Source organism: Seriola dumerili, unplaced genomic scaffold (assembly GCF_002260705.1).
Source record: "Seriola dumerili isolate Sdu_G_001 unplaced genomic scaffold, Sdu_1.0 BDQW01000017.1, whole genome shotgun sequence".
NCBI classification, from domain to species: Eukaryota; Metazoa; Chordata; class Actinopteri; order Carangiformes; family Carangidae; genus Seriola; species Seriola dumerili.
This window is the reverse complement of record NW_019174272.1, coordinates 12,587,421-12,613,857: the sequence shown is the minus strand read 5'-3', so window position 1 is coordinate 12,613,857 and position 26,437 is coordinate 12,587,421. Positions and strand designations below refer to the sequence as shown.

General features: G+C 41.3%; 1 protein-coding gene across 1 annotated transcript in view; it reads right to left on the bottom strand.

The window, feature by feature from the left end:
• Nucleotides 1-15,905, bottom strand: part of mamdc2 (MAM domain containing 2) — a 28,043-nt gene extending 12,138 nt beyond the window's left edge. Inside the window, exons 1-5 of the mRNA XM_022756360.1 lie at nucleotides 15,731-15,905; nucleotides 15,511-15,639; nucleotides 6,829-7,079; nucleotides 3,561-3,645; nucleotides 3,319-3,456 (exon numbers count right to left, since the gene is read on the bottom strand). Coding sequence (XP_022612081.1) covers nucleotides 3,319-3,456; nucleotides 3,561-3,645; nucleotides 6,829-7,079; nucleotides 15,511-15,639; nucleotides 15,731-15,758 — 631 coding nt within the window. The 5' untranslated portion in view covers nucleotides 15,759-15,905. The remainder of the gene's footprint in view (nucleotides 1-3,318; nucleotides 3,457-3,560; nucleotides 3,646-6,828; nucleotides 7,080-15,510; nucleotides 15,640-15,730) is intronic.
• Between the last annotated feature and the right edge of the window lie 10,532 nt (nucleotides 15,906-26,437).

The following is a 26,437-nucleotide window of genomic DNA, read 5'->3' as shown; positions in this document are numbered from 1 at the left end:
ACGTCATTCTGTGAAATCAATTACTAAAATGAAGGAAAGATAAAAGGAGGTTTCATCAAAACAGAACAAAATTGTGACAGTAAGAAACTTTAAATGAGATTCTGGGTGGATCGTATTTTCAAAACCTCTTGATATTCTTAATTATTATAATTTTTTTTCTTTAAGCCAGTTCATGTCAGATTGGTACAGAAACTTCTAAACAACCCAAGCCTTCCATTGTATTTAATTATCATAACATAATTAATAATCTGAGTATGAAGGAGGGTCCTACAGCCTGAATACTGTACCAGTTATTCCTTTAATCAAAACCAAAAGGTGCCAGCAGACACCCTCTCAACAGGTTCATGTAAAGAGTTGTGTTGAATCAGATAAAGAAGCTAAACTCAGAATCCAACAAGCCTGTAAAGATTCATTCTGCCACTATAGCTTCAGTGCCGACGACTGATCAGTGGTTGAAGATACAGGCAGAAACAGAGTAGTTGGTGCTGTCTGATCTAACAGACCATGAAACACTCTATATGGTTTTAATTGTACTGCTCTTGACTGGATGAGGAGCTGACTGGCAGGTAGAAAGGTTAAAGGTGTTTAATGGTAGTTTTTCTAAGGATGTCACAGGATGGCGTCCCTCAGGGAAGCTGCTTAGGGTCTTTGCATTTCTCTATATGCATTAGTTTTTTGTGATTGCTTATACACTAAAAGTGAATGCTTAGACCAAAGCTTCGAACCCTTAACTTTTGAAATCATGTCTTAAACAGAGGTACAAACACATTTCATAATTTTCAATTCTACAACACTTTTTCTTACATAAGAGACTATGTTCAAGACTTAAATCTGCAATCATTGGGAAAACATTTCTTTTTCAAACCGCGAAATACACCTTGATTTGGCAACACAGACACACACACACCTAAAAACACTTATGCAAAAACTGAACACCACTCGGTCTGAGTCTTAGTGCTACAGATAGACCTCAGGTGAGCTTCTGTGAGAACTTGTAGACAACAACAACAAACAACTCAGTTTCACTGGGTTTGATGTAACTTTACTGTTTATTGTATGAAGTGCAAGTGAAAACACTTGACTATAAGATTTATAATTATATAAACTGGTGAAGTGACCGTTCACAATATCCCTGATGGGAGTAATGGGTTAATTTTAAAGCAACATGACATCACAGTTTATGTGACATCATTGTGTATTGTTAAACTGGAGTTCAGACACTCATCTTGGAGGGGTCCACACAGAAAGGAAGGTCCTGGTAGACAGCTAGTCAGAGCTCAGTACTCACAATAATAAGCAGCTACAGACAGCTGACCACAGTAGTGACAGACGGAAGCTGTATATTTAGCTGAAACATTCTGAACACACAAACCACAGAGAGGAACGTCTCTGCTTCTGTTACAGTACAACTGAGCTGCTGCTGGACTCCATCATTACTGCTCAGAATTCAATTCAATGTGCAGTTTATTCACAAGCAGATGCAAAGTTAACGTGACCAGATAACTGAAATGAAAACCGGGAACATTTCCAGTCCGACGGTCAATATATCATTAAAATATCCAATATTTTTATCTATGATGTAAAAAGGAGGACAGTCCTGGTTTCATGTATTTTGACCATGGTAACTGTTGTACTGTAATAAACTATGGTGAGGGCCAACTTATAAAGTTAGTAGGGTTGCCAAATGTCCCGAAAAACTTACAGAACTTAGCTACATAATCATCCCGTAATTGGAAACTAAATGATGTGTTCCATATTGAACTGATACTGTGCTTGTCCCATATTTTTGAGACTCAATTCAGTGCAAATCTATGGGAGATAAATACTACAGGTTAACAATTAAGACTCCTTCAACTTTCTCAAACTGAACAGTGATGAAACAGAGTTCTCCTTTTTGGTACCAAAAACACTTTAGCCAAACCCAACAGTGCCTTGAGTACCTTCAAAGGCGCCTATAAATAAAATGTAATTTTGTTATTACAACATGGTGATTTGTGTAAAATAGATGGAGACCCTCCTGTTCTCCCTAAGCCTGACATGTTATGTTCCCAAACAGAGAATTGTGGTCCTGGCTCACGACCAGTGTATCTCAGCCAATAATTTTGTTGTTTTGGCTGTTTTTCTACATGGAGCTTAAACAGAAAAAAAATACAGAGAGGACTGAGTCCAGGCAACTAGATTTAAGCTCCTGCAAAGCAGCATAGCAACAGCCATAAAGATATAAATTCTTCTCTTTTGTCAGTAGCGACATGCAACACATCGTTAGCTCGGATAGATTCTACACAATTCAACTGTTCATTTCATTTTACAGAAACCATGAACAGTATAAATCATTCAGATTTACCGCCATCCTAAACCAGCAAGACAGTGAAATGATGGGGACTCCCTACCTCTGAAGAGGTTGTGAATGTCTGTTCCTTGAATATTTATATTCCTTTAGTCCATAAAAGCCCACAGGTCAAAAGAATCAAAGGTTTTTTCATTGACGTATTCCAGGTTGTGAATATTTTCATGTGATAGTTGGGAAACTTTTTTTTCTTCACTTTTTGAGGGGCTTTGAGTATGTTTGTTTTCCTTAGTTTATGAGTTTATAGAGTTATGAACTCCTAACCAATGATTGAGCCAGCTAACCTCTTCTCTGCCTATAGAGACAACATAAAAAATTGCCCTCAACCCTCTCAGCCCCCTCAGCTGGCCGAAATAAGCACAACAGTAGACGTCTGCCTGTCTGCTCTGCGGTCCATTTCTAATTGACTCTTCAGGGGACAGCTCTAGCCAGGGACAAGCCACCAAAAACTGGGACTGTCCCCGGAAAATGGAAAATGGGGACGTCTGGTCATCCTAAGCAAAGTGTTCATTCTACACATATTTGAGTCAGAGTTCAGTCCTAGTCTAGTTCTCCATCTCCACACAGGATCTCTGGAGCTCAGAGTGACCATCAGGTTCTTGGTCTCCTCTCTTCTCCCCTGATGTCTCAGTTAGTCTGGGTCCAGCTCTAGAAGAGTCCTGGTTGTTCCAGACTTCTTCATGTCAGAATGATGCAGCAGCAGTTCCCTCCTCCTCATGGTTTTTGCTCTGATCTGCATTGTCAGCTGTGAGATCTTATATAGACAGGTGTGTCTTTATCATGTCCAATCAGCTGAGTTTACCACAGCTGGACTCCAATCAAGGTGTAGAAACATCTCAGAGATGATCCAGAGAAATGGAGGAACCTGAGCTAAATTTACAGTCATAGTAAAGTGTCTGAATACTTATGTCAGTGTGGTATTTCAGTTAGTGTGTTTGTGTTTGTGTGTGTGCGTGCGTGCATGCGTGTACCTCTCTGGTTACTGCTGCTGTGGTCTTCCAGCAGGTTGGACTCTGGTTCTCTGATCACACTCCCTCCAACGTACCAGTTGACATTTGGGTTCCAGCTGTTGCTGTAGCCACAGAGGTGATGCTCTTCAAAGTCACACTCTGGTCATAGGAACATTACAGTCATTTCACTCAGTCTCACATACTGTGCATCACATCAGATTTTAAATCTGAAACATCTCAGCCAATATGAAGCCGACACTGACCTATACAGTAACCAGGAACAATGTGGATTTCAAAGATGGCCACGCTGTTCCCTGAGCCAGGTTCTGGTCGACCGTCCAGCAGAATCTGTGGAGGAAAAAAGTCTTACCATCCACCTGTGTCTGAAGAGCCACCAAGTCACACCAACATCACCTCACATCAGGTTGTAATTGCAGGACATTACAGTAAAGCAGCAAAGAGCAGGTGTCAGGTTTGACAAAGCAAAGTCACCGACCCGCAGCCCTTTGCTCCATGTCTCTCTCTCTCTCTCTCTCTCCCCTTCCTGTCTCTCTCTAACTGTCTCTATCACAATAAAGGCAAAAATGTCCAAAAAATAACTTTAAAAAAGAAAAATTCTGTTTAAAGGAGTGAGACCAAACTCACACTTGTTTCATCAGTGTATGCAGAAAAATAAACTAAATTCAACAGTGTCCATGTGGTAAATAACATCTTGTCTACCATATTGTAAATACAATGATGAAATAATCTACTTCAGTACAGTTTAAGATTTTGCTCCAAAAAGAGTTAAACAAAAACTTTAACTGGAGTTAATGAAAAGAGAAAAAGTAGAAGCTGATAATATGATGCTAAGCTTATTTGCTTTGCTTCAGCTACTATAACCGAAGTATTAAGTGTATTGGCCCTTTATGTTCAGGACACCGTGGGGGGCGTCTCCACTGAGTTTAATCAGGATTGTTCTAAGAGAGGTAAGATTATTTATAAAGAACATTTCATACACATTTGAGTGTATGAAATCAAATGAGTGTTTGAAATCACAAGTGATTTACAAGTTACATAGTAAAACTAGAATAAACACTTCCTGGTTGTTTCCTCTACCAACCAGCTAAGTTGCAGGAAATATGGTCACAGTCTCTCTTTCCTGAGTTACAGCTGTGAATAATGGCCAGAAGTGTTTTGGGCATTCCTGATATATTGCATTCACAAGAACATGAGATCACTGTGACCTTGAACTTTGTTCACCAAAAAGTCCGAGTGAACATTTGGGCCAAATCTTAATACATTTCTTCAATGTAGTCTTCAGATATCACATTCAAGAGGCCAAAACCATGTTTTGTGAGGTCACTGTGACCTTGACCTTTAGCCACCAAAATATAATCAGTTCATCCTTGAGTCCTAATGAATGTTTGTGCCAAATTTGAAGGTCTGTCAAGGCGTTACTGAGATATCACATTCACAAGGCCCAAACCGTGTTTTGTGGGGTCATCGCCACCTTGACCTATGACCACCAAAAATCAGCAGGGACAGAAGCTCAGTTTTACACATTCACAGGTGAGTATCATTTCTCCACTCTGATTTAATGACCAGGCACGTGTGAATGGGTGAGGTACACATATATAAACATATGGACAAGGCCTGAGTCAAAATATTGTGTCACATGACACCTGACACATGATTTGTTCTGCCAGTCCATGCAGTGAATCACAAAGTGTGACTGTGTTCACATCCTCCAGTCAGAGCTGTAATCACTCAGTGAAGATAACTGCTCTGTCATTAATTTAATTACCAACATGATGTGGTTTTGTTTCCCCTCATAACTCAGCATGTCGTACTGTTCACTCTCACGTTCTCATGTTAATCATTGCTCCTCCCACAGAGACGTCAGGAAGTCAGATTCAGAAAGTGACATCATAGATGACATCATAGAAACTCACTAGTTTTCTTTACATTGTGATTAGTAGCCAGAAAAACTTTATCAAAAACTTTTTTTTTTTAATATAAAAATATAAAGTCTGCTTGACACGTAAACATTAAAAGCATGTGAACGACATACATTAACAATTAAAAACAATGAAATTTTAAATATTGACACCATGATACCAGCTGATGTGCAGGAGAAAATAAAGATTTCACTATAACCTGCTGAGTGTATCTGATGTTATATGGTGGAACTATTGATCCCTAAAACAATCAGATGGACCGTCCCACAGTCTGCTGTGATCAAACTGACTGGTCTTCTTTGGTAGAACAGTGAGAACCTAAACACTTGTTTAATGACAGGAAGCCTCGTACTCTGGAGTTTTCTCAAAGTGTCAAGTGGCTGAATTACAAACACGGGACTAGAAGAAGAGAAAAAGAACATGTCAGACACAGAAGAAACCTGGAGCCAATGAGGTCAATGATTGGAAGACATCTGTGACCTGCAGTTAGATGGTGAGCCATCATAATGACTGGAGGATTAAAACTGGTGGATCTAATATAGAGGAAACTCACTGCTGCTCCATGTAGATCACCGCACCACAGCTGTGATGAAGCTCTGAACTAAAGTATAGTGTTTCACTCAGCAGCTTCACTGTGTCAATGAAGCTGTAACAACCTGAGGCTTGTGTTTTGGACTTATCAGTGACGAACACTGCAGACACCTCCAACATAGTTCCTGAGAGCACTTCCCTCAGAACAGGGACTTTTTAGGACCAGGAAGTGAATTCAGACCAGGTCCCTGTAGTCAGACACACACACAGGTACAGTTCTGACTAAGTCTAACTCTATACCGATATATTTCTATTTTTCATTTTCTGAAAGAATCTGTTTTAGGCGCTGACAACTCAGGAGTAGTGTGGAGGACAGGAGGAAACGTAGCAGAAAAGATGAGTTTTGAAACTAATAATCCTGCTTCTGATGCCAAACAGCGTGACTCCATCCACACTACCATGTTTTAGGGTGGCAGTGACCCTGAACCTTGACAAATGTAGATTTAAGAGACATAAAAACTGCAGGACATCATTAGAAGAAGTGAAAATATAAAAAGACAGATGCAGAGGGAAGTGAGTGTGTGTTACTCTCCAAGATGTTAACTAACAGCAGACAAGACTACAGATCTGATGAAGGAGAACCATCTGTCATGGAAAAGATGTCACGTTTCAAAAAACAGGTTGGACTACCAATCCTTAACCCAACGATCGTTTGTACCCGCCTTCTGATACGACTCATAAGAGAGTACCAGCAGCAGACATATTAGACCTTTGTCGTCATGGTTACAACAATAAACATGTGGTTACGCTTATGGAACAGTCATGGTTTTGGTAGGTTTAGGAAAAACTTGTGGTTTGGGTTAAAATAAGTACTTCCTTAAGGTCAGACGACGCTTGTCGTCATGGTTACAATAATAAACCCATGGTTAGAGTGGTGAAACTGTCATGGGTTAAAGAAACAGCCCTGGCAAACTGAAGCCTCCTTTGTGAAAGACAACATCAACTGGAATGTGAACATGACAGAGCTCACTGAGATTCTGCTCTCTGCAGACCTCCCTACCTGGTAGGGGATGGTGGAGTTGGCCAGGTCCACACTTGCAATGAGCCAGCTGTCAGAGGTTTTGTTGGCCGTCCAGAGCCGGTAGTCAAAGTTATCACTGTCTGGTCTGAGGTCCAGATGCAAGGAGCCCCGTCCAGTGATCTGGTACACCAGCCTCATACAGCTCCACTCCTGCTGGTCCAGAACCGGACTGACAAGAACCGCCCGCTCCTGGTCGTGTAGGAAGGCTGAGTCCACCGTTATCAAATGTCCTGTGTCGACAGCATGAAGAAGTGTCAGTGCATGTGGATGATCTACTAGTTTCACATTAGATTTGTCTGTCAGAATGAAAAGAAAACACAGTGGAGGTTCTCTCAGACGTCTCAGGGGCTCAGTTTGTTTAGCAGAGATTATCTACTGATACTGATACTACATATACTACTGAACGTGACCATATTTATATTCATATTTGTATGTTGTTCATATCAAGAGAATACTGCTGTTTCTTGGTGATGTGGGGCCAGATCCACAAAGATATGTCAGACTGGTCTGTAGTGTTGGTCCAGTCTTCATTCTGCTCACAGATCAGTCTGATGTTAGTCACACAAATAAAGACTGAGAGTCATTTTAAGCAAAAACATTAACTCAGTCCTAAGACCAATGTTACCATGGTAACAATCAATGACACCCGCCCTGAGCAGTAGCACCCAAAAGACAAACATTTTCTACTGGTTTTTTTTTTTATTTAATTTACCCAGAATTCATTGTACCACATTCCATCTTAAGATAGTCAAGAACTAAACTGCTTTGTGCAACGGATGAACTCCGATGTCTGACTATTTGTTATATCTAACACACAGTCAAAGTCTGTCTTTGTGAAATTGGCCCCAGGACTTGAATGTGTCCTTATCTTCTGTCTGTCTCATGCCCTGTCTCATTAGAGAGAGTCAGCCCAGACTGACAGAGGAAAACTGTCAAACACCATCTGTTTGTGAGACGATTCGGCTGTGGTCTTGAAGAAAAGTAAATTATTATTCTCAGCCTCTGGAAGAGGAAACATCAGCAGATATAATGAAACACTGTTTAGTGACAGAGTCTGTTGTGGATTCATCTTTAAACAATGGGATCAAGCCATTTCTACAGTTAATTTAAAAAAAAAAAAAAAGCCCATTGTAAGTGCAGTCAAGTTCTTGTCCTAAGTCCTTATGAATTCTCCTTCACCTCTTTCCATGATCTCATCACGCTTTCCATCGAGGTCGAGGAGAAGCGGTTAGAAAAGGAGATTATTTTGACTTTTCGACCGCAGCCCTTGACAGTGAGTCCCTGAGATGAGCTGCGATGACTTATTACCAATGTATCCTCTGCCTTCTGACTGTGCACCCCTGCTGGACTGTTCGAAATATTTGCTGCAGCAGCATCCTGCATCCACCTCCACAACAAACCTGCTTGTTAGGTTTGTCTTTCAGTTCAAGAATCCTCTGTCAGACACTGATATAAATTTAATACGAGCTGATACTGATTTACAGTCTGCAGACATGGAGGGAGACAAAGGCAGCAGCAGTGATAGCGCTTGATACTTGATTACTTTCTGACCATGTTCTGAATTTAACAAAGTCGACGTCTTTTCTGAAGCAGATCAGTAAAGTCTGAAACCTGAGGAAGAGTTTTCATCTTTACTCAGATCTGAGAGCAGCAGCAGTTCAAAGGATGTAAACAGAGTTTATGGAGAGCTGGTGTAAGTGCCCCCAGCTCTACATCATGCAGGGGAGGGGTGGGGGTTGCTGCTGTATCTGTAGTCCCTTATTTGGTCAAATGAAGTTGATGGAGAATCTGTGAAACAGTGGAGCAGGTAGAGCAGGCCAGACACAGCTCAACAGAGAGGACTGAGGCTGCAGACACACTGATCAACAGCCTGAGTATGTTAGCGGTATGGGGTTAAGTTGATTTACTGCACATCACATGTATTAAAATCACAGATAACCACGCAGATGTTTGAGGAGCTGTGCGGCCTTTACACAGCTGCAGTCACATGTTGTGAGGTGCTGCAGTGCTGCAGTACTTTATCATTATACAACAGTGTCTGACACAACACAACAATATTACACAACTGGAACAGCTGTCAGTAATCAGCTGATAAATTCATGTATACCAACTAGTTCCATATTTCCATCAGTGCAATGATGAAATGTTGTCAATTAGCATGATTGACTTTGATTGAATTGAATTTGAATGTATCAGTTCACAGACAACTCATCTCATATCTTGGAACAGCCACTGCAGCATTATGAAACAGGTAGTGAGTGTTTACTAGAACTGAACTGAGACTGATTTTTCTGCTGCCTCAGTCAGACCACAGGCAGTCCTGGTCCCAGTCCTTGGCTTTCTACACCCTCCATCCACCCTGACCTCCTCCCTCCCAGCTCTTCATTCATTCTGTCTGTGAACACAACCCAGGCTGAAATTACACCATTACGCACTGTGGTTGTGTATAAACATAAATTCTGGAGACAGCTCAGAGGAGAAAACATCTGAGGACCAGGCAACAGAAATCCTCAGAGAAAGACTGCTTTAGGAAATTGTCAGTAAAAATATAAACTCTACATGATTTACAGTTACAGACCTGAAACTTTCATTCTAACAAGTCAACAACACAAACAGTCTGCAGCCATGCTAGTCTGTCCTGCAGTAACCTTACTGAAACTGGAGGAAATAGTGCATCTGTTAGCGACTATTTTCAGTGGCGGATTAATCTGCCTTGGTGAATATTTGTAGCAGCAGGACAGTGTGTATGCGTGACTGAGTCAAAATAAGCTACAGTGCGTGGTGATGGTGAAGGAACATGTAACCCAGTGACACAGAGTGTGTCACTGATGGAGCTCTGAGGCTCAGAGCGAGGAGACGTGAGTCGGTTGACAGCGGCCCCATAATTCAAACCTTCAGAAATGAGAACAGGTAAGAACAGATTTATCTAATGGCTGCTTCAGCATTACTTTAAAATACATACCACTGCATTGTGTTACATAAACATTTGTAGGTCTTACTCCAGCCATCTATTTACTGCACTGCATTGTGGGAATGGATGGTTATCATATTGTACAATACAGTCAACTGTAAAAAAAACAAAAAAACATGTGTGTTCCATATTGCACACACTGCACTTTGTTACTGCAATCTTCTACAGAGTGGAAAGGCACAGACATCATGGAGGAAGAGGTCAGATGTTTACACAAGAACGGGAAGTGGACACTGTAAATATGGTTTTTACACAGACATATATGGTCTTTGTAGAAATTCTTATATGGTTTTGTTTTCTTGTACAACACTGTACCACAGTTACAGCAGTAATGTTTTGGATAACTAAATAGATTCAGTTTCAACACTGCGGTGGTGTTTGCTGTGCTGTGTACATTTCACCCCCTTCAGATTACTGTACTGTCACTTTCCATTGTAGGAAAATGTATACAAGTCTGTGGAAGACAGAAGAGCTTCTTTAGAAGATGGAATATCCAAATATATCTATCATGAAAAAAAAGTGTTTGGCAGTTTATGCAAATGCCTGATTCTGAGATGTGTTTATAATACTTCCAATGCAGTGTTTCATTGTTCAGCAGGTATGTGGCACTTTGTATTTTGGCTGTGTAAGTTTCTAAATGGGACCTAGTTTAGAAAATGTGCAAACACAGCTATAAAAAAAAACTGTAAATCACTGCTCTCGCTGATCATGTGTGTGTATCTGTGTCCTGGTTCAGTTATGAAACCCTTTGGCGCAGTGGAGTCTCTCCTGTGAGAGCTCACTGGCAGCAGAGGAAGCAGTGCCAGCGTCTTCACCAGATGTTTCAGTGGTTTTCATGGCACCACAGCTGGGGACAGTGAGGGTAGAGCTGAGGGATCTGGGGCTCGGCTCTACTTTTCCATCACTCTTCTGTTTCCATTCCGCTTCCATCTGCAGCTGAGTCATTCTGAGACCAGACTCAGTTACAGGGGTTTGTACAGATTCAGACTGAGGGCTGGAGAGCTGATGCATTGACAGGAGAGGAGACAGGGAGAGGAGACAAGGAGAGGAGAAGAGGACTATTTATGGACTATTCTTCAGTCTTAAGTGCCGCTAACATCAGCAGACCCCTTCACCTTGAGGACCACTCTGGTGGTGGTCTGTGGGACAGATCTCCACCTCACTCCATCCATCCATGTCTCTGTGTTTACTCTCCTCCAGCCTGAGCTCTTTGTCTCTGTTTAGTGAGTATAATCACCTCCAACATCCATCCTCCTTTAACCACAACTTCTTCTTTTTTTGGCGCAGCGTCCTTAGCTGGAGCCCACATTGCCATGGCAACCAAACAGAAAACACCACCGTGATCCCGTCTTCTTTTTTTTTTTATGAGCCTATTTATTGCCGCAGTGGGTGTAGCCTATCACCAGCTCCAAGGTCGGACTGGAGCTCAGTCCCCCTCAATCTGGTTAGTGGTTTAGAGCTGGGCCTCAGCTGGAGCTCCTGTTTGGGGTTCGGCTCTACAGACTAGCTGCAGTCACTTCACACTGTGAAGTGCTGGAGGCTTGGCTGGAGCAGAGATGGCACACACAATTTACACTTATGTCACTAGTGGGAACATAAACAGTGCTGACAGATGATCATAAACAGAGGAGGGAGCTCTGGCTTGATGCTCGCGGAGCCGCAGAAATACAAAAAGACATAAAAGGGAAGGGAGTGGGGGAAGAGGGGGCCGGGGGGGTGGGGTGGATATGAGGCTCGGTGTGTGGAACGTGGTGACACACTTTCATAACACCGGAGATCAGATTCAGCACAGCATTTCATGACATCTTATGCGTAGTTTAAGTAGCTCATCTTTTACCAGTCAAACAGGGTAATGACACGTTTATCAGCTGCAAGTCACAACAACTGACACTGCCTCGTTGTCTCCTCAGAAAAGGTCAGAATATTAGGAGATAAAGTTGTAAGCTTGTGATTATAATATGATAATAGAGCTGTAATTATTACCAAAAAAAAAAAAAAAAAAATCACAATGTCACAAGAGTAGTACGGTGGCCCTGAGAGCTCAACACACTGCAACGTAAGAAAACACATGCAAATAAACAAAACACAAGCAACTTCAGAAAACATCTTCATCAATTTGACAACACACGCGCTGCAGATACTCACACACTAACACAACAGAAGTGTTTCCAGAGGACAAAAAAAAAAAGTGATGAGCCCAGCTGGGGCACAATTGTTCAATGCTTTGTGACTTTTGAAGTTAAAAGCATTGAACAACAAGTGCACATGGATTATTATTATTAAAATACATCCATGCACATCATCACTTTTTTTTTTTGCCTTTATACTGATACTGACAGAGAGAGAGAGACGGGAAAGTCAGGGAGACAGAGAGAGGGGATGATATGCAGAAAAGGGCAACAAACTGGACTCGAACCCTCATCACTTTTAAGTGTCTACTGGAAACACTTGTGTGTGTTGTGTTCCTCAGTGTGGTGTCATATTGATGAAGATGTTGCTCTGAAGATGTAGCCTCTCCCCACAGCCTCCGGTCTGGTCTGGCTGCTGACAGGACTGTGAAGCTGCACTGATCAGGTAAACACACCTTCCTCTGATGTGTCCAGTAGCAGGTGAGCTGAAGTTGTGTCATCGGTGAACATGTATGTGTGAACGAGCACATTTCAAACAGCTGACTCTGACCTACTTCAGTCTCGGCACTAAAGTTACCAACAGACTTTCTCTCTCTCTCTCTGGTTTCAGCTGCTGTGTCCAGTTTTCAACAGCTTGTCTCACGTCACTTTTGTCTCTTCGCCGACAAACTGAGAAACTAGGACAGAGTCCACCTGACTCCACAGCTTTACTGATACAAACACAACACTGTGGTGAACCCACTCATTTTTTTTGCCCCTTTTCCTGCTGTAACACCGTTCAGCTCACAGACACTGTAGACACACCTGTCTCCTGTCACCACGGCTACACCTTCCTCTGAGAGTGAGCTGCAGCCCCGAAACAAAAACACACAATCACCGATCCAAGCGTCTCACACGGGGGCTCCCGCATAATCACAGGAGCAACAGCCCGACGATGAGACGTGACAGATCTGTTTCCACCAGTTTCTAGCAGCTCACTTTTCCTCCACTGCGTCTGTGTGTGTGTGCTCTTGAAAGTGCAAGTGATGACATCACTCCCTGCAGTTGTGTGTGTCCTCAGTCCAGACAGAAACGCAAACTTGACCGGCGGTGGAAAAGTGGTCAATCAGCTTTTATTGGCAGGGTTACCTGTGTTTAAAAAAACCTGCTTATACCTGTTCATTTTGTTGGAAGAAGGGTATGAGCGAGGAAGTGCAGAGGTGAACAGACGGAGGTGAACCTTCAGGGCTTCAACTAGAAGTCTCTGCTGTTTAACAGTCCTCACTTCCTGCTCTTTTGTTTTCCGGCTCTGCCTTGGTAGATGAGTATACCCAATTGAACCTTATTTTACAGAATTCCTCTGAATTTTTTAAAATATTTTATAAAATATAAAAGTGGCTCACCAAACTCTCAGCGTTTCATAAACGCTCCCTTATTCCAGAATCAGTCATCCGAGCCTGTACAGTTAGACCAGGAGGGAGGGAGGGGGCTGTACAAGTTCTTTACATCAGTACATTCATGACCACCAAGCAGCTAGTGTCAGAGTTTGTGAACAGCTGAACTCGATGGTCTCTTCAAGGTTTCATTAAGGAGGCCTGGGCCTGTAACTTCAATCCAGAGATATCAGCAGAGTTCTGGGAAGAGACAATGTCCCCGGTTCATTGTTGTTCTATTCACTCACGCTGCAGGTTAATTCAGTACAAGGTGATGCACAGGCTGCATTACTCAGAAACACAACTGACCCACATCTTCCCACCAGTGTCTCCAGTATGTGACAAGTGTTGCTCTGCTGTTCACTAACACTTCCTCTCTGCTTTTGTGCTGCTAATACACAATTTTTGAATTTAAATTTTTAAAAGCTCTAGAGACTTTCAGCCCAAGCACAACCTGGTCATCACGGGATGCAGATTGCTAACCAGGAAGACTACAGCTCCACCCTGCTTAATGTATTGGCTCGCATATTACCCAGCATCCATATCCATATCAACAGTCTGTGTCCTGCATCGCCTGTGATTCTGTCTCACTTGATGTAAACAAATGTCCCACATGTGACCATTTAATCTCATTCCCACTCACACTAGTCCTGTGCTGTTACTACAAGTTCAATCACCCCACCGCTGCAGTGAGCGAGGCTGAGAAAGATGAAGTAGCATCACAGCGGCAGCATCCTGTGGAAGGTACAATGTGATGTTTGATGTGAACGGCAAAGACAGACAACCTGATAAACTTCTGATCAACCTCTAATCAATCTTTGATCAACCTCTGATCAATCTCTGATCAACTTCTGATCAACCTCTGGTCTTTCAACAGGAAATCCTCACGGAGCTGTTTTATGCCAGGAAAACCCCCTGGTTATATTCTGGTTACCATCTGAGTAACTGACTCAAATACACACACACACACACACACACACACACACACAAATACACACACATACACACAGAATAATAGAGAGAAGAATATTCTCTGACTTCTTTCTATTCTTTGCTGTTTTCTCGTGACGTACTGCACAGTTGTCTCCCGTCCTCTGCTCAGCCTGTTGAATACTTCACAGCTACAACTTTCAACATGGCACCAGAGCCTTCCTGTAATTAACCATTTGTGTGTTTGCATTTGTGAGCTGAGATTTTCTGGACTCACATCAACAGGACTATCACTAACTTATTGAATTTAAGATCTAGACCGCATTTCACCTGGGAGATAAAAAAAATAAATCCTGTCTGTGGGAGCATTAGCATGTGCATCATAGAAGCTGAGACACATTGATATTTCTCATTGCAGGCGAGACGTTACTGCACTGATGTCACCGAATGCAACATTTCTAATCAACCACTGAAAAAACATATTATAATCAAAACACATAACGCACTTAATGTGTGTTGTTATGCACATTAAACACACAGTGAGTCTTTCCTGAAATATTAATTCAACACCATCTAACACTGACAGCATATTGTTGGCTGTATATAATAAATATGCCGTCTGTATACTAATATTTGAGATGATGATTTTTCAGCAGAAGCTCGGCGTGAACTTTAAAGGATGAGGGTGGATGATGTTGATGTGATTGTTTATTACTGGAGTGAGCTGTAAGCAATACTTTATAATCAGAAATAAAAGTCTTTTGAGGCAGGGGTGGTGCAAATTTTCAGTTCTTAAAAGCGCCACCTACAGTCAGAAGTGGTAAACTCAACCCACTCGTTGGCAACGTCTGCAGAAAACAAACAGAACCTGGTCTGCGAGTCCTCACAGGAGGCAGATATGATGATATGATGGTGATGACGAGTCACAGGTCAACACCTCAGAACAGCTCCCACACCACTGACACACTTTACACATCTTTATGTGGGTTTGTGGTTTCACCCATTAAATTCACTGTACTCTGTGTAAATGTGGCTCAGACTCACTGTGCCTGGACCCGCAGTGCTCACTGTCTAAACTGGACGATCAGTTCAGTGTAAGTTACTGTTCAGTTTTCTTTATATTTCTACAGCAGTCGTTCGCTGTGGACTCCACCATGGTGTATTTGAATGGCAGTGTGTTTGTTTCTGTTAGCATGCAGAGCTTATGATGACACTGTACCTTCTTCATTCATCCTCCAGCTGCCGAACTCTGGGTCCGACGTGTAGCCACAGGTGCCCAGCTCAAAGTTGCAGGACCCGGGCAGCAGCGGCTGCTGCTGCGCCCCGAGCAGCCCGCACAGGAGCAGCGCTGCAACAAGAGCAAAAGACAAGCATCCGTGCTTAGCGTCTGTGGCAGAGCAGAGAAACTGAACTTACAAAACCAAAGTCTGAAGTTTTACCCTGAAGAGTCAGACACCAGCTGCGCATCGTGTCCGCCGCTGAGAGTCTGAAGATCTGTCGTTCAATCACTGTTCGTCCCAGAAGAACCAGCAGCTCGTTTACACCCTCACTGACCGTCTCTGTCCTTCACATGTTGTAACGGTGTCAGCGGGAGGGATGCAGTGTAGGTCTGGATGGTTGAATGGAAGTCCTGGAGGCGGGAGGGAGCAGCAGCGGTCCAGGTCTCAGCGCCTCCCCGCCCCCCTCCGTCGCTCTGTGCCGTCACACTCAGGGCCGGACCCAGAGGCGCTCAGGGCCTTTAATACCCTTCCCTGCTACCATATACAAGCCAATAAAAGTCTGGTCATGTCCAAAAAAGTTATTAGTGTCTGCATGGTCAGGAGGTCATCATGACTCTCACTCTGTTGTTGTTACAAACAGAAATGACCAATGAGACGGCTTCAAACAAGTTTCAATTTGTAATAGATACATTGATTTTAAGCTTAATATTTTTAATTGGCGACTTTAAATTGCACGTAGGTGTTTATCCAATACAATTAAAATTCCATTAAATAACATTTAGATGAGGAGTGGGCGGAGTCATTTGGCGTTGTGGGAGCTGTAATTTAAAGCTCAACCTGGAAAAAGTTAGCAACATGTGATGCTGAGCCTGAATTTTTATTAAACATAGACTAATATTAGAACACATTTTAATTTAATCTAGTTCTGCTTTCTCTCGCACTGCAGAATGAAGTAAAGAGCTGCTGTTGATTAATGATGAACAGTAGTAGTAGTAGTAAGATGGCGCCGCGTGAGTGGCAGCCCGCCACAGCAGCTCGGTACTCTTTTTTTTTACTTTTTTACTCTTTTTTACTCTTTTTTCCTCTTTAGTGTGATTTATTCTTCGTACTACACCGACACTTGAAGCAAGTGCAGCTATGGGTGTTTATACTTTTACACTCGTGTTTTGCCTCTTGCTGTTTTCTGAACTTTTTGATGCAACGTCGGGGGACTCACTCTACCACGGAGCCATTGTTTACACTCGGGACCAGCTGTTAGACACACTACCCTGATGCAGACATGATCAGTCCTCAGCACACGGTCAACCATGTGACGTGGTGTACACAAAAGAGCTGAGTAACTGCATAGCAAGCTGCAATACTTTCATGTCATCACCTTTTTAGCTAATATGGTGAATTTAAAATAGAGCAACATGATGATTCATGTGGTGTGATGTTTGTGTCATCTAACCACTGTCTGTCTGTAGTTAACATTATGATACAGTTCTCACTGTTATATTGTTTTTTCTACTCAGCCACGGTCTGGCTAGAATGGTTAGCAAGGCACATCTGTAATTCAGGTTAGGTGTGATATTAACTGGGATGCTGAACTGGACAGTTGACTCCTAAGAGTGTCCTTTAGTACCGAACACTGAACAAGACATTTCAGTCACACTAGAACTGAAAACACACAATAAAAGGTCTGAGTTCTAGACGCATCCTCTATCCTGATTGGTCAATGTGTGTGGTACGGTCTGTCAATCACACAATAGCCACGCCCTAAAGCTTACCCTGCTTTATCGCCTGTTTTCCTCTAAATGGGACCATAATGTAAAAAATGAACATCATGTTGCATTGAACAGGACTTGAAACTAGAGATTGAGACCACATTAGGAAGTCATGTTTACTGAGGTAATAAATCAAGTGCAAAGTACAATCATTTTCCCATAGACTTCTATACCAGTGGTTCCCAACCTGTGGGCTCGGGCCCACTGGTGGGCCACGAAGGTATCGCAAGTAGGCTGACAAATCATTTGCTCAACAGACCAATTTTGGTTAAAATATGTAATGTTTATAATGTTTTTAAATAAAATGATCTGAAACGCCATGAAAAAAAGTTTTTTTTTTTTTTTTTCTTGGCCTGTCATTGTGATAAACTTTTAAGTTGTCACTACTGGACGTCACCATATACTTTGTTATTTTAGTCTGATTGTGTGCTAACAGATTTAATCCATGGCAAAAAACCGGCGAATTAAAAGGAGGAATGGAAAGAGAAAAATTGAGCTTTCAGTCCTGAATGTTCCATCATTACCATTAAAATAAAAAGTGCTCTGAGAAGGCATTATCTGGCTTCCATATTGTGACGGGGTCGGACGTGGGCAGCCAACATTTTTGAGATTTTCAAGTGGGTCATGAGTTGGAAAAGGTTGGGAACTAGTTGTATACACAGACTTCTTTCTTCATCCAGTGGATTTGCCCCCTGCTGGCCATTCGAAAGAATGCAGGTTTAAGGCAGTTCAGAACCAGAGTCTACATCCACTCTTATACACAGTCAATGTAAAAGCAGATAGAAAACATTCATACATTACTTAATAATATATCAACTAGTAAATTATTACTTCCAATGAACATCAAGTTTTCATTCTATATAATACAAGACATACGATGAATGAAATGATCAGTCACACCATGACTGAGTGTTTCCACCTTGAACTGCAGTGAACCAATGACAGTCTCATAAAAACAGATTCAAACAGCCAGGGTTTTATAAATCACAAACCTAAAGAACCAATCCTTGCCCTAAAGTTTACTTTTATTCGATGATCTGTTACTGGGTAAAGTTACTATTTAAATGTAAATCCAGATCTTAAATGTTAAAAAACCATTTGGTTGACAGCATAAAAAAGTCCTCTTAGTTTTGGAGGGGTTGTTTTGTCCTTACCATTGACCAAACCTACGCACTTATTTTGTAAACACAGACACATAAAACACAGTACATTACATTACATTAACACCAGAGAGCACCTTTAAACGAAGCCAGGTGTTTCCCATATATAACCACACAACCGTGCTCTGTGTGTGATGATAACTCCATGACAACTGAACAAACATCATGTGGTGATGAGGACCGTGAGACATGGCTGAAGGACCAGGAAAAAAAAAACTAGTGTTGGACTGGAGTGAAGTGAAGTTATTACACCATTTTATGGGTTCATTTTCTTTGTCTCTATTGCCTGAAGCAGACGAGTGCGGTCACAAAGATATGATAGAAAATATTCCTGAGATGTCTCTGATATGTGGAAAACAATATGTGGTTAAATATGATCATAACACCCCACCAATATCACAGATCAAAGCAGTCTCAAAGCACTACACGAATAACAGAGAGGTGTTCATTTGGGTTCACCCTCCACTACATCCCTGTGTATTCCTCTATTTCCTGTTTCAAAATCAGGGTGGTTTTTCCAGGGAATCAAACATCTAATGTGAAATATATGTGGGGATTGCAGGATATTCCCAAAGCTCAGGACTACTGTGGACACATATTACACATCTGGATATGATTATATTCAGAAACACTACATCCCATAATTCTACAAGTCTGCCTCTAATTACTGAGCAAATATGTTGTTCCTTTCAGCAGTGATAAGGATGTGACTAGAGAGAGAAGACAGTTCTGACCTCTATAGTCATACATTTAAACCAACACATCCTATACACAACCTACACGTGTTGTAAGTTATCACCCCTTTAAAGGTGATGATGTTACCAGTTGTCATCACTCCCACGATTATGCTTCAGAAGGGGCACACTGCGCCTACACCAGACACTGTTCTCCCCTGTAGTGGTGGACAAAGATGAACAAATTCATCTTTATAGCCTGTGGACATTAGGCCTTGCTCCTGACTCCTGTTACCTGCAGACTTTGGAGAGACTCACTGCTAAATTTTTTAGTGCCTGTAGCCGAAGGAGGCAAATGAGGAGATGCGAGTCCAGGGTGATGTTTTCAGCATGAACACTGTGCACCGTGTAAAGACGTTCAGCCCATCACCTTCCGGCCTATCCGAATGAACAGACTGCCTTATATGAGGGAGTCCTGTGTTTCCTCTAGAATGTTTCAGCCATGGTGCTGTTGTGCTGGTGTCCATGAGGATGCGACCGCAGCCTCTTTTCATGCAAGTCAGAAAAGCTTCAAACTAAATGACCAGGCCCTCCTTGCTCCTCTCCTTGTTCCTCTCCTTGCTCCTGTCCTTGCTCCTCTCCTGGCACCTTTCCTCAATCCTCTCCTTGCTCCTTTCCTCACTCTTCTCCTCGCTCCTCTCCTTGCTCCTCTCCTCACTCCTCTCCTCGCTCCTCTCCTTGTTCCTCTCCTCGCGCCTCTCCTCGCTGCTCTCCTCGTTCCTCTCCTTACCTCTACTTGCTCCTCTCCTCACTCCTCTCCTTACCTCTACTTGCTCCTCTCCTCGCTCATGACCTACCACTGTACCTTCTCTCTCCTGTCCTCCTTCCTGCTCTCTTGCTTCTCTTTCCTCCCTCACCTGCACTATTCTTCCTAACAAACCAGTTTAATAGAGTCATCTGAAAACTGAAATATAATTTCACTATCAAGATGTATGTGTTCAGGACAAATCTGAGTTTAGTCTAAGCTTGTACTTGACTTTCACTTACTGGACAAGTAAGTGTGATAGTAATAACATTGCTATGTCAGGTAGCTTGTCTCACCCTGTGGAGCGCACCAGCTATGCTGTAATTACTAACAGGGGATCTTAACACTGGACATGCAGGTAGGGGTGGGTGAGATATCGAATATACTTGATGTATCTTGGCTTGTTCCACATAGGATGTAGTAATTGACAACATCACGAACATTGAGTATAATGTATCACAAAATTGTTTAATATAATTAATCATTATATAATTATTAATATTAATATTAATATTATATATATATGCATATATAACAAAAATTTTGTAACACTTTACATATATATATATATTAAGATATATCTTAATAAATATTTACACACCCACATAATAAATATATTATATAAACACATTTACACGAATACACACCATGGCCACGGATGTGTTGAGATATTAAAATGGCAGGAAGTAGTTCAGGGCAGCACTGACAGACTTCACCTGACGTGTGCATGTGGTTGTGAATGGCAGCAGAGTTCAGATGGCCTTGAGCCGAGTTGTCTGTGGATTTCTATGAACTTGTGGTTAACAAGAGACTGGTTGACAGCTGGTCAGCTTCAGGTGTAGCTTTGTGTGGCACAAGCTCTCTGATTCAAGCTTGGAAACCCCCCACTGCTTTACTCATGATGGATGCACCATCATAGGCTTGTACAACACATATTAGATCAACTAAGTTATGTAACTACGGCACCTCCTCTATTGCACCAGCAATGGATGATGCATCACAGCCCTGTTGCTTTAGAAGTCAAGAAAACACTGACTATTCCTTCTTGTGTTACAAAATGTAGACAGACAATGATATACCTTTATACAGTATATATATATATATATAGCCTAGCTGCTGTTATAGACTGTCTCAACGATGTTAACTGTTGAATGGCACAAAATTTCAGACAACTCAACAGTTCAAAATCAGAAATAATATTGTTTAATTCACCAAACCCTGATCAGTTCCCTTGAGAATGCCCTTGGTCCCCGGTCTGCAAATGTTCAACCTGTCGGCAGAAATCTCAGAGTACTGTTTGCCTCGAGCCTGTCCTGCGATCACCACATCAAAAAGGGTGTCCAGTCCGGCTTCCTCTAAATAAAATCCATCTTCAAAATCACAACCTGATCTGATAAAAGTCACTCACGCATTTTCTCAAAACTGCACTACTACAGCTCCCTCCTCTATGGCATAAATCAAACTCTCCCGCCTCCAGCTAGTTCAGAATACAGCAGCTCGTCTTCTTACTGGTATTAGACTTGCTTTTATGTGATGTCTTTTATCGTCTCCAGGTCGCCCTTTTATTGCTTTTATTGTGTTTGTGTGTATTTGTGTGTGTGTGTGTGTGTGTGTGTGTGTGTGTGTGTGTGTGTGTGTGTATGTATATTTATAGCATTTCCTCCCCCTAATTGTCCTTATTTATACTGAAGTGTATTATTTGTCCTCCTTCTGTAATTCGGCCTTATTTCTGTCCTGCTTTTGATAGTCAAAGTTTTTGATTCATTTGTCAAAGCACTTTGTAAACTATGTTTTTAAAAGGTTCTATATAAATAAAGTTATTATTATATTTTGTTTGGGGAGAAAGAAAAATGGGTCAAACTGTTTGAGGAGCTTCATACATCAATAAAGTTGCCTTGACTGTGGCTTTTCTCTCGCTCATCCTGTCTCCTTGCTTCCCTGAGAACCACTGAGAACATCTTTATTGGAGAACTTGAATTTCCAACCGATGTTCAATAGTTTGTTACAAATCCCCATACGTACATATGATCCAGGATACTTGGTCAAATTAAAACTATGGGTTTTCATACCATAATACTTTGTTCTATGTTGATTGTAGCAGTAATAATTCTATAATAAGATATATTATCTTAGCTTACCCTACGTAATGATTAGTGTATTTTTTTCATATTTTTTAAAATACTTAAAAGAAGATCATCTTTGTATCAAAAAATCAAAAAAATTAGAGAATAAATCCTTATTATATATTTTATTATTATTATTATTATTATTTTTAATAATTATTATATATTTCAGCAGAATAAAACTGAGATATGACTCTACTGTCAGAGAGGAAAGTTTAGACGTCTGGTCAGGTTCCTGAGACCTGGACTATAAAAAACATAGATTATTAAAGCATCCATACAGACAACAGGTGGTCACTGTGACCACAGCCAGTGTTTTTTCAGGACATGGACAGAGGTGTTGCCTCCGTGAAGGGAAGCTTTGAGTATTGAGTATTGATTATCTCTGTTGTACTATATCAATACCACAGCTTGAATATGATTGTTCTGTTGGTCGCTGCTCTCCCGCTGCTGCTGGGCGGGCAGGAGTCCCACAACACAGCCAAGCTGCAAAAATATAAAATATAAATATACCTGTTCTATATCAAACTCAACAAAAGTCTATTTGTCTGATGTAGACCTGCTCAGTGGTTATTTTTAACATTATGGTATAGTATGTCAGATGAGTTATTGCCACTGATCTGCAATTATACATTTTATTATTCATCCAACTTGTTTGAATGTAAAAAAGTTTTAACCATCACCTCTGCTAAGGGCTTTTAATTTGAGGGCAGTGAATTTGCACAACAGACAAACTATTTATTACCTGCTGATCATAGAAAAAATGATTCACACTACACGCATGTTCATGCTTTATTCTGTCTGGATATTTGGTGAGGTGAGGAGCTGACCTTTAATTCATAGTTTCACGTATAAATCCCTTCAAATGTCTATTTATCTGGTTGTTGAAACCGTGAAACCAAACCAGAACCAAAAGAGAGAAGAGTATCTGTGATGCTGAGACACAGACGGGTCTCCCGTCTGAAAAATGACATTTTAGTGTCGGAATATTTGGTAGATATGTGGTTTTTAAATAACTGGTCCAGTGTTTACTTTGGTGACTATCAGTCAAATTCTGTGATCAGGTTCATTTCTCCTAGTGGAGTGAACAGACTCAGGACCTGCTGCTGGTCTCCTAAAGGGAAGGGGCAGTGGTGAAACCTAGATACAGGAAATGATTTCAAGCGCTTTCATCCCCTCTCTGCACTGTCTCTGGCCTGGGGCAGTGATTTTTGGTCCCACCCACCGTAAATCAAAATGTGATTGGTTAATTTACCTGCCACTTTCTAAACAAACACACAGCTGCGAGGTCTTCAGCTAACCTTTTCTCTGGCAAGGCAACAAAAAAGAATAACTCTACTGTGATGGTTTTAGTAACTCTTTCATTTCTGAAGCAAACTTGATAGAAGTTGAAGGAGTCAGATAAATGAGGCTAAAATTAGAATTGCAAAATAATAATTCTGAAATCAGAATTAGGGGGGAAAATGTACATGAAAGATATCAATCATAACATTTAAAATGCTGACATGTTTGGCCGTCTCTCTCTCTCTCTCTCTCTCTCTCTCTCTCACTCCACCCCCCCGCACTCCACCTTAAACTATTCTGAAACACAATGATAGAGTTTTTCTCTTTCTCGTGGTTGACTGATTTTTCTTTTAAAGACATGATGATCCTGGAAGTCTGATGTTTCCTTAAATGATCATTTCTGTAGGAACTAACTATTGCTTTAGGTTCAGGAACGTATTTGAATCAAACTGCGGTGCGCTTTGAAAAACAGACAATAGTGTCTAGTCAGTTTTTATATTTTCATTACTTGAGTTTTACTTGGCATGAAACTAATTCATAAATCCTGCAGTGTGTTTATCAGGATTGTCACATTTGTTAAACTCACTGAAGTCAAATCCTGATGGATAATTCAAGCCATTTGTGTTGGTCGGCTTTCTTTAATGAATCAGACCCAAACAAAACAGAGCTGAAGTTCCAGTGTAGGGAAAGGTCCCCCAGAGTCTGACAGCTGGAAAGAATAGTTCCCCTCAGCTTGTCCTCATACAGTAGTTTGACCTAAAGTCACTTTACCCAAACATTGCATTCAAAATACAAGGCGACAGAGATTGCACTGTTATTTTAAAGCCTTACAGGTCTAAAAATAACAACATTTCAATCCCATGTGTGTGTATTAGCATGTTGGTTGTGGTTAGCCTAGCTTAGCATACAGTATGGAGGTGGGGGAAACAACTGGCCTGGCTCTGTCCAAAGTTTAAACAAGAAAACCCCTACCAGCACCTCTTAAGCTCACTAATTAACCCGTAGAGGTCACAGCCTGTGCGTTCAATGAATGCACCAGATCAAGTCCAGTTCCTGTGAGGAGGTCAGTTTTCAGTTAGTAGAAGTCACAGAAACATATGATGCTGGATTCTGTCAGACCAGTCTCCACCATGGTTTAACTGTGAGCTACATAACACTGACTATTGGCAGATGATTACTGAAATATTCAAAACAATATAACTGAAGGGTAGTGATGGTCAGCTATCACAATAGCACAATGTTCTGTCAAGATTTTAGATAGGAAAGCACTTAGCAGGGAGAGAGTGGAACTTAATTCATTATCAGTATCAGTTGTTGTGTCGTCAGATCACTGTAAAGGTTGAGAAACTCTATAACTAACTAACTATATCCTGGAAAGACAGATTAAAGATAGATCGTGAACGTTAATTAAGAAAGTGATCCAGGAGGACGTCGACCAACTTCCAGGTGCCGTCAAACAGACTGAACCTGAGCCACATGACCTCCTTTCCACCATGAAGACCTGGTGAGATGACAGACTACACAAACACAAAAAGCAAAGCCAAGCACGGAGACAAGGACACAATTCATACAGGGAGAGAGAGAGAGAGAGAGAGAGAGAGAGAGAAAGAGAAGGTGGGGCTGAGTCTCTTGGAGAACAAACATCCAGTTCCAACACATGTAAAATATGTCCTGGCTTGTACTGCAGGAAGTTGTACCGCAGGTCAGGGAATCACCAGAATTATTTCCTTTGCTCATATTGGTGGATTAGTGCTGTGTTGCACAAGATAGCAACTAGATAAAAGTACAAGCGGGACCAGCACTGCAAAACACCATTGTTTTTGCATTTGCATCTTAGACACCAGGGCACAGTAACCTAGGAAACCAAACTGGACAATAGAAGAAGCTGGAAAAGATTGTGTGTTTCTCATTTAACTCATGAAGTTAAAGTAAAATTTACAAACAGTAACTGGTCAGAATGAGACACAGAGATTAATGATCAAGGGATTTAAATGGCCATGTGTGTGTAATAAAACATCAAGGTGGCAGATTGCACCACTAATCCTGGGTTTGATTAATCCAACACTCAACACAAGAAGAATACATGAAGAAATGAGTAGATTTTACACTTTGATGTGGACTGACTCTGGATTGAGATCATTTATAAAGGACCTGAGTGTCTTCTGCTGGAGACAATAAATGTAGTGTCATTGTGCTGCTTACAACAGAAGAGGGAAGCAGGTTGAATCAATAGTTTTCACAGTTTCTGGCCAGAAAACAGTCGACTCCCCCACTGTGGTTCCCCCACATCAGGATAACACACTTTTTCCACAGATGCTCTCCATCTCTTATGTAACGCTGTTTGAAAGTGAAGTTGCAGGCTTCACTTCAGGTGGGGGAGTCAACGGGAGACTGTCAGGCTGTTTCATTTCCCCAACACTTAGTCTTTTCAAGATTTTCTTTTTCAATATTAGATCACACCAGGGAGTTTTTGTCTGTCTCTGTGTTGCATGCACTGCAGTATTTTAATCTTATCTCCAGTGAGTACAGTGAGACACTGTAAAGCAGATTTACAAAGCAAAAGATATAAATTGCAGGTATCATTATGTGGAAAAAATGATGCATTAGATGATTCTGTAGAGAAGATTTATACTACATGTAAATTAACAGGGACTCTTGAGTAATCCCAGTCACAAATACTGCTACAAAGATGGGTTACATTAGGTTGAATGCTAGTGAGCCCCAGAAATGAACAAAATAATTATCACAAATAAATAAAATAAAATAAATAACCTAATGTTTATTTATTGTCTACCTACCAGTGTATCTGAGTTTTACCGAATGACCGAAATAAACTAAACTGTAAACTGTAATTAACGAGATATTTCTATAATAATCATGTTAATTGAAAAAAATAGAGCAGTATTTAGATTTCTCATGAAAACTTTTCTCAGAAAAAAAGAGCAGACTTTTTTTTCCTCAAGTGAACGCATTAAACGCAGCCTTGCTGCTAGCCCCCATTAGATACGAGCCTCGGCAGTATCTTTACTTATGGCTTTTCCAGGCTTCCGTATTATTGTTTTTTTAAACCGGAAAACGATCTTTGTCTGTGTGACGTCACTGGATGTTCTAAAA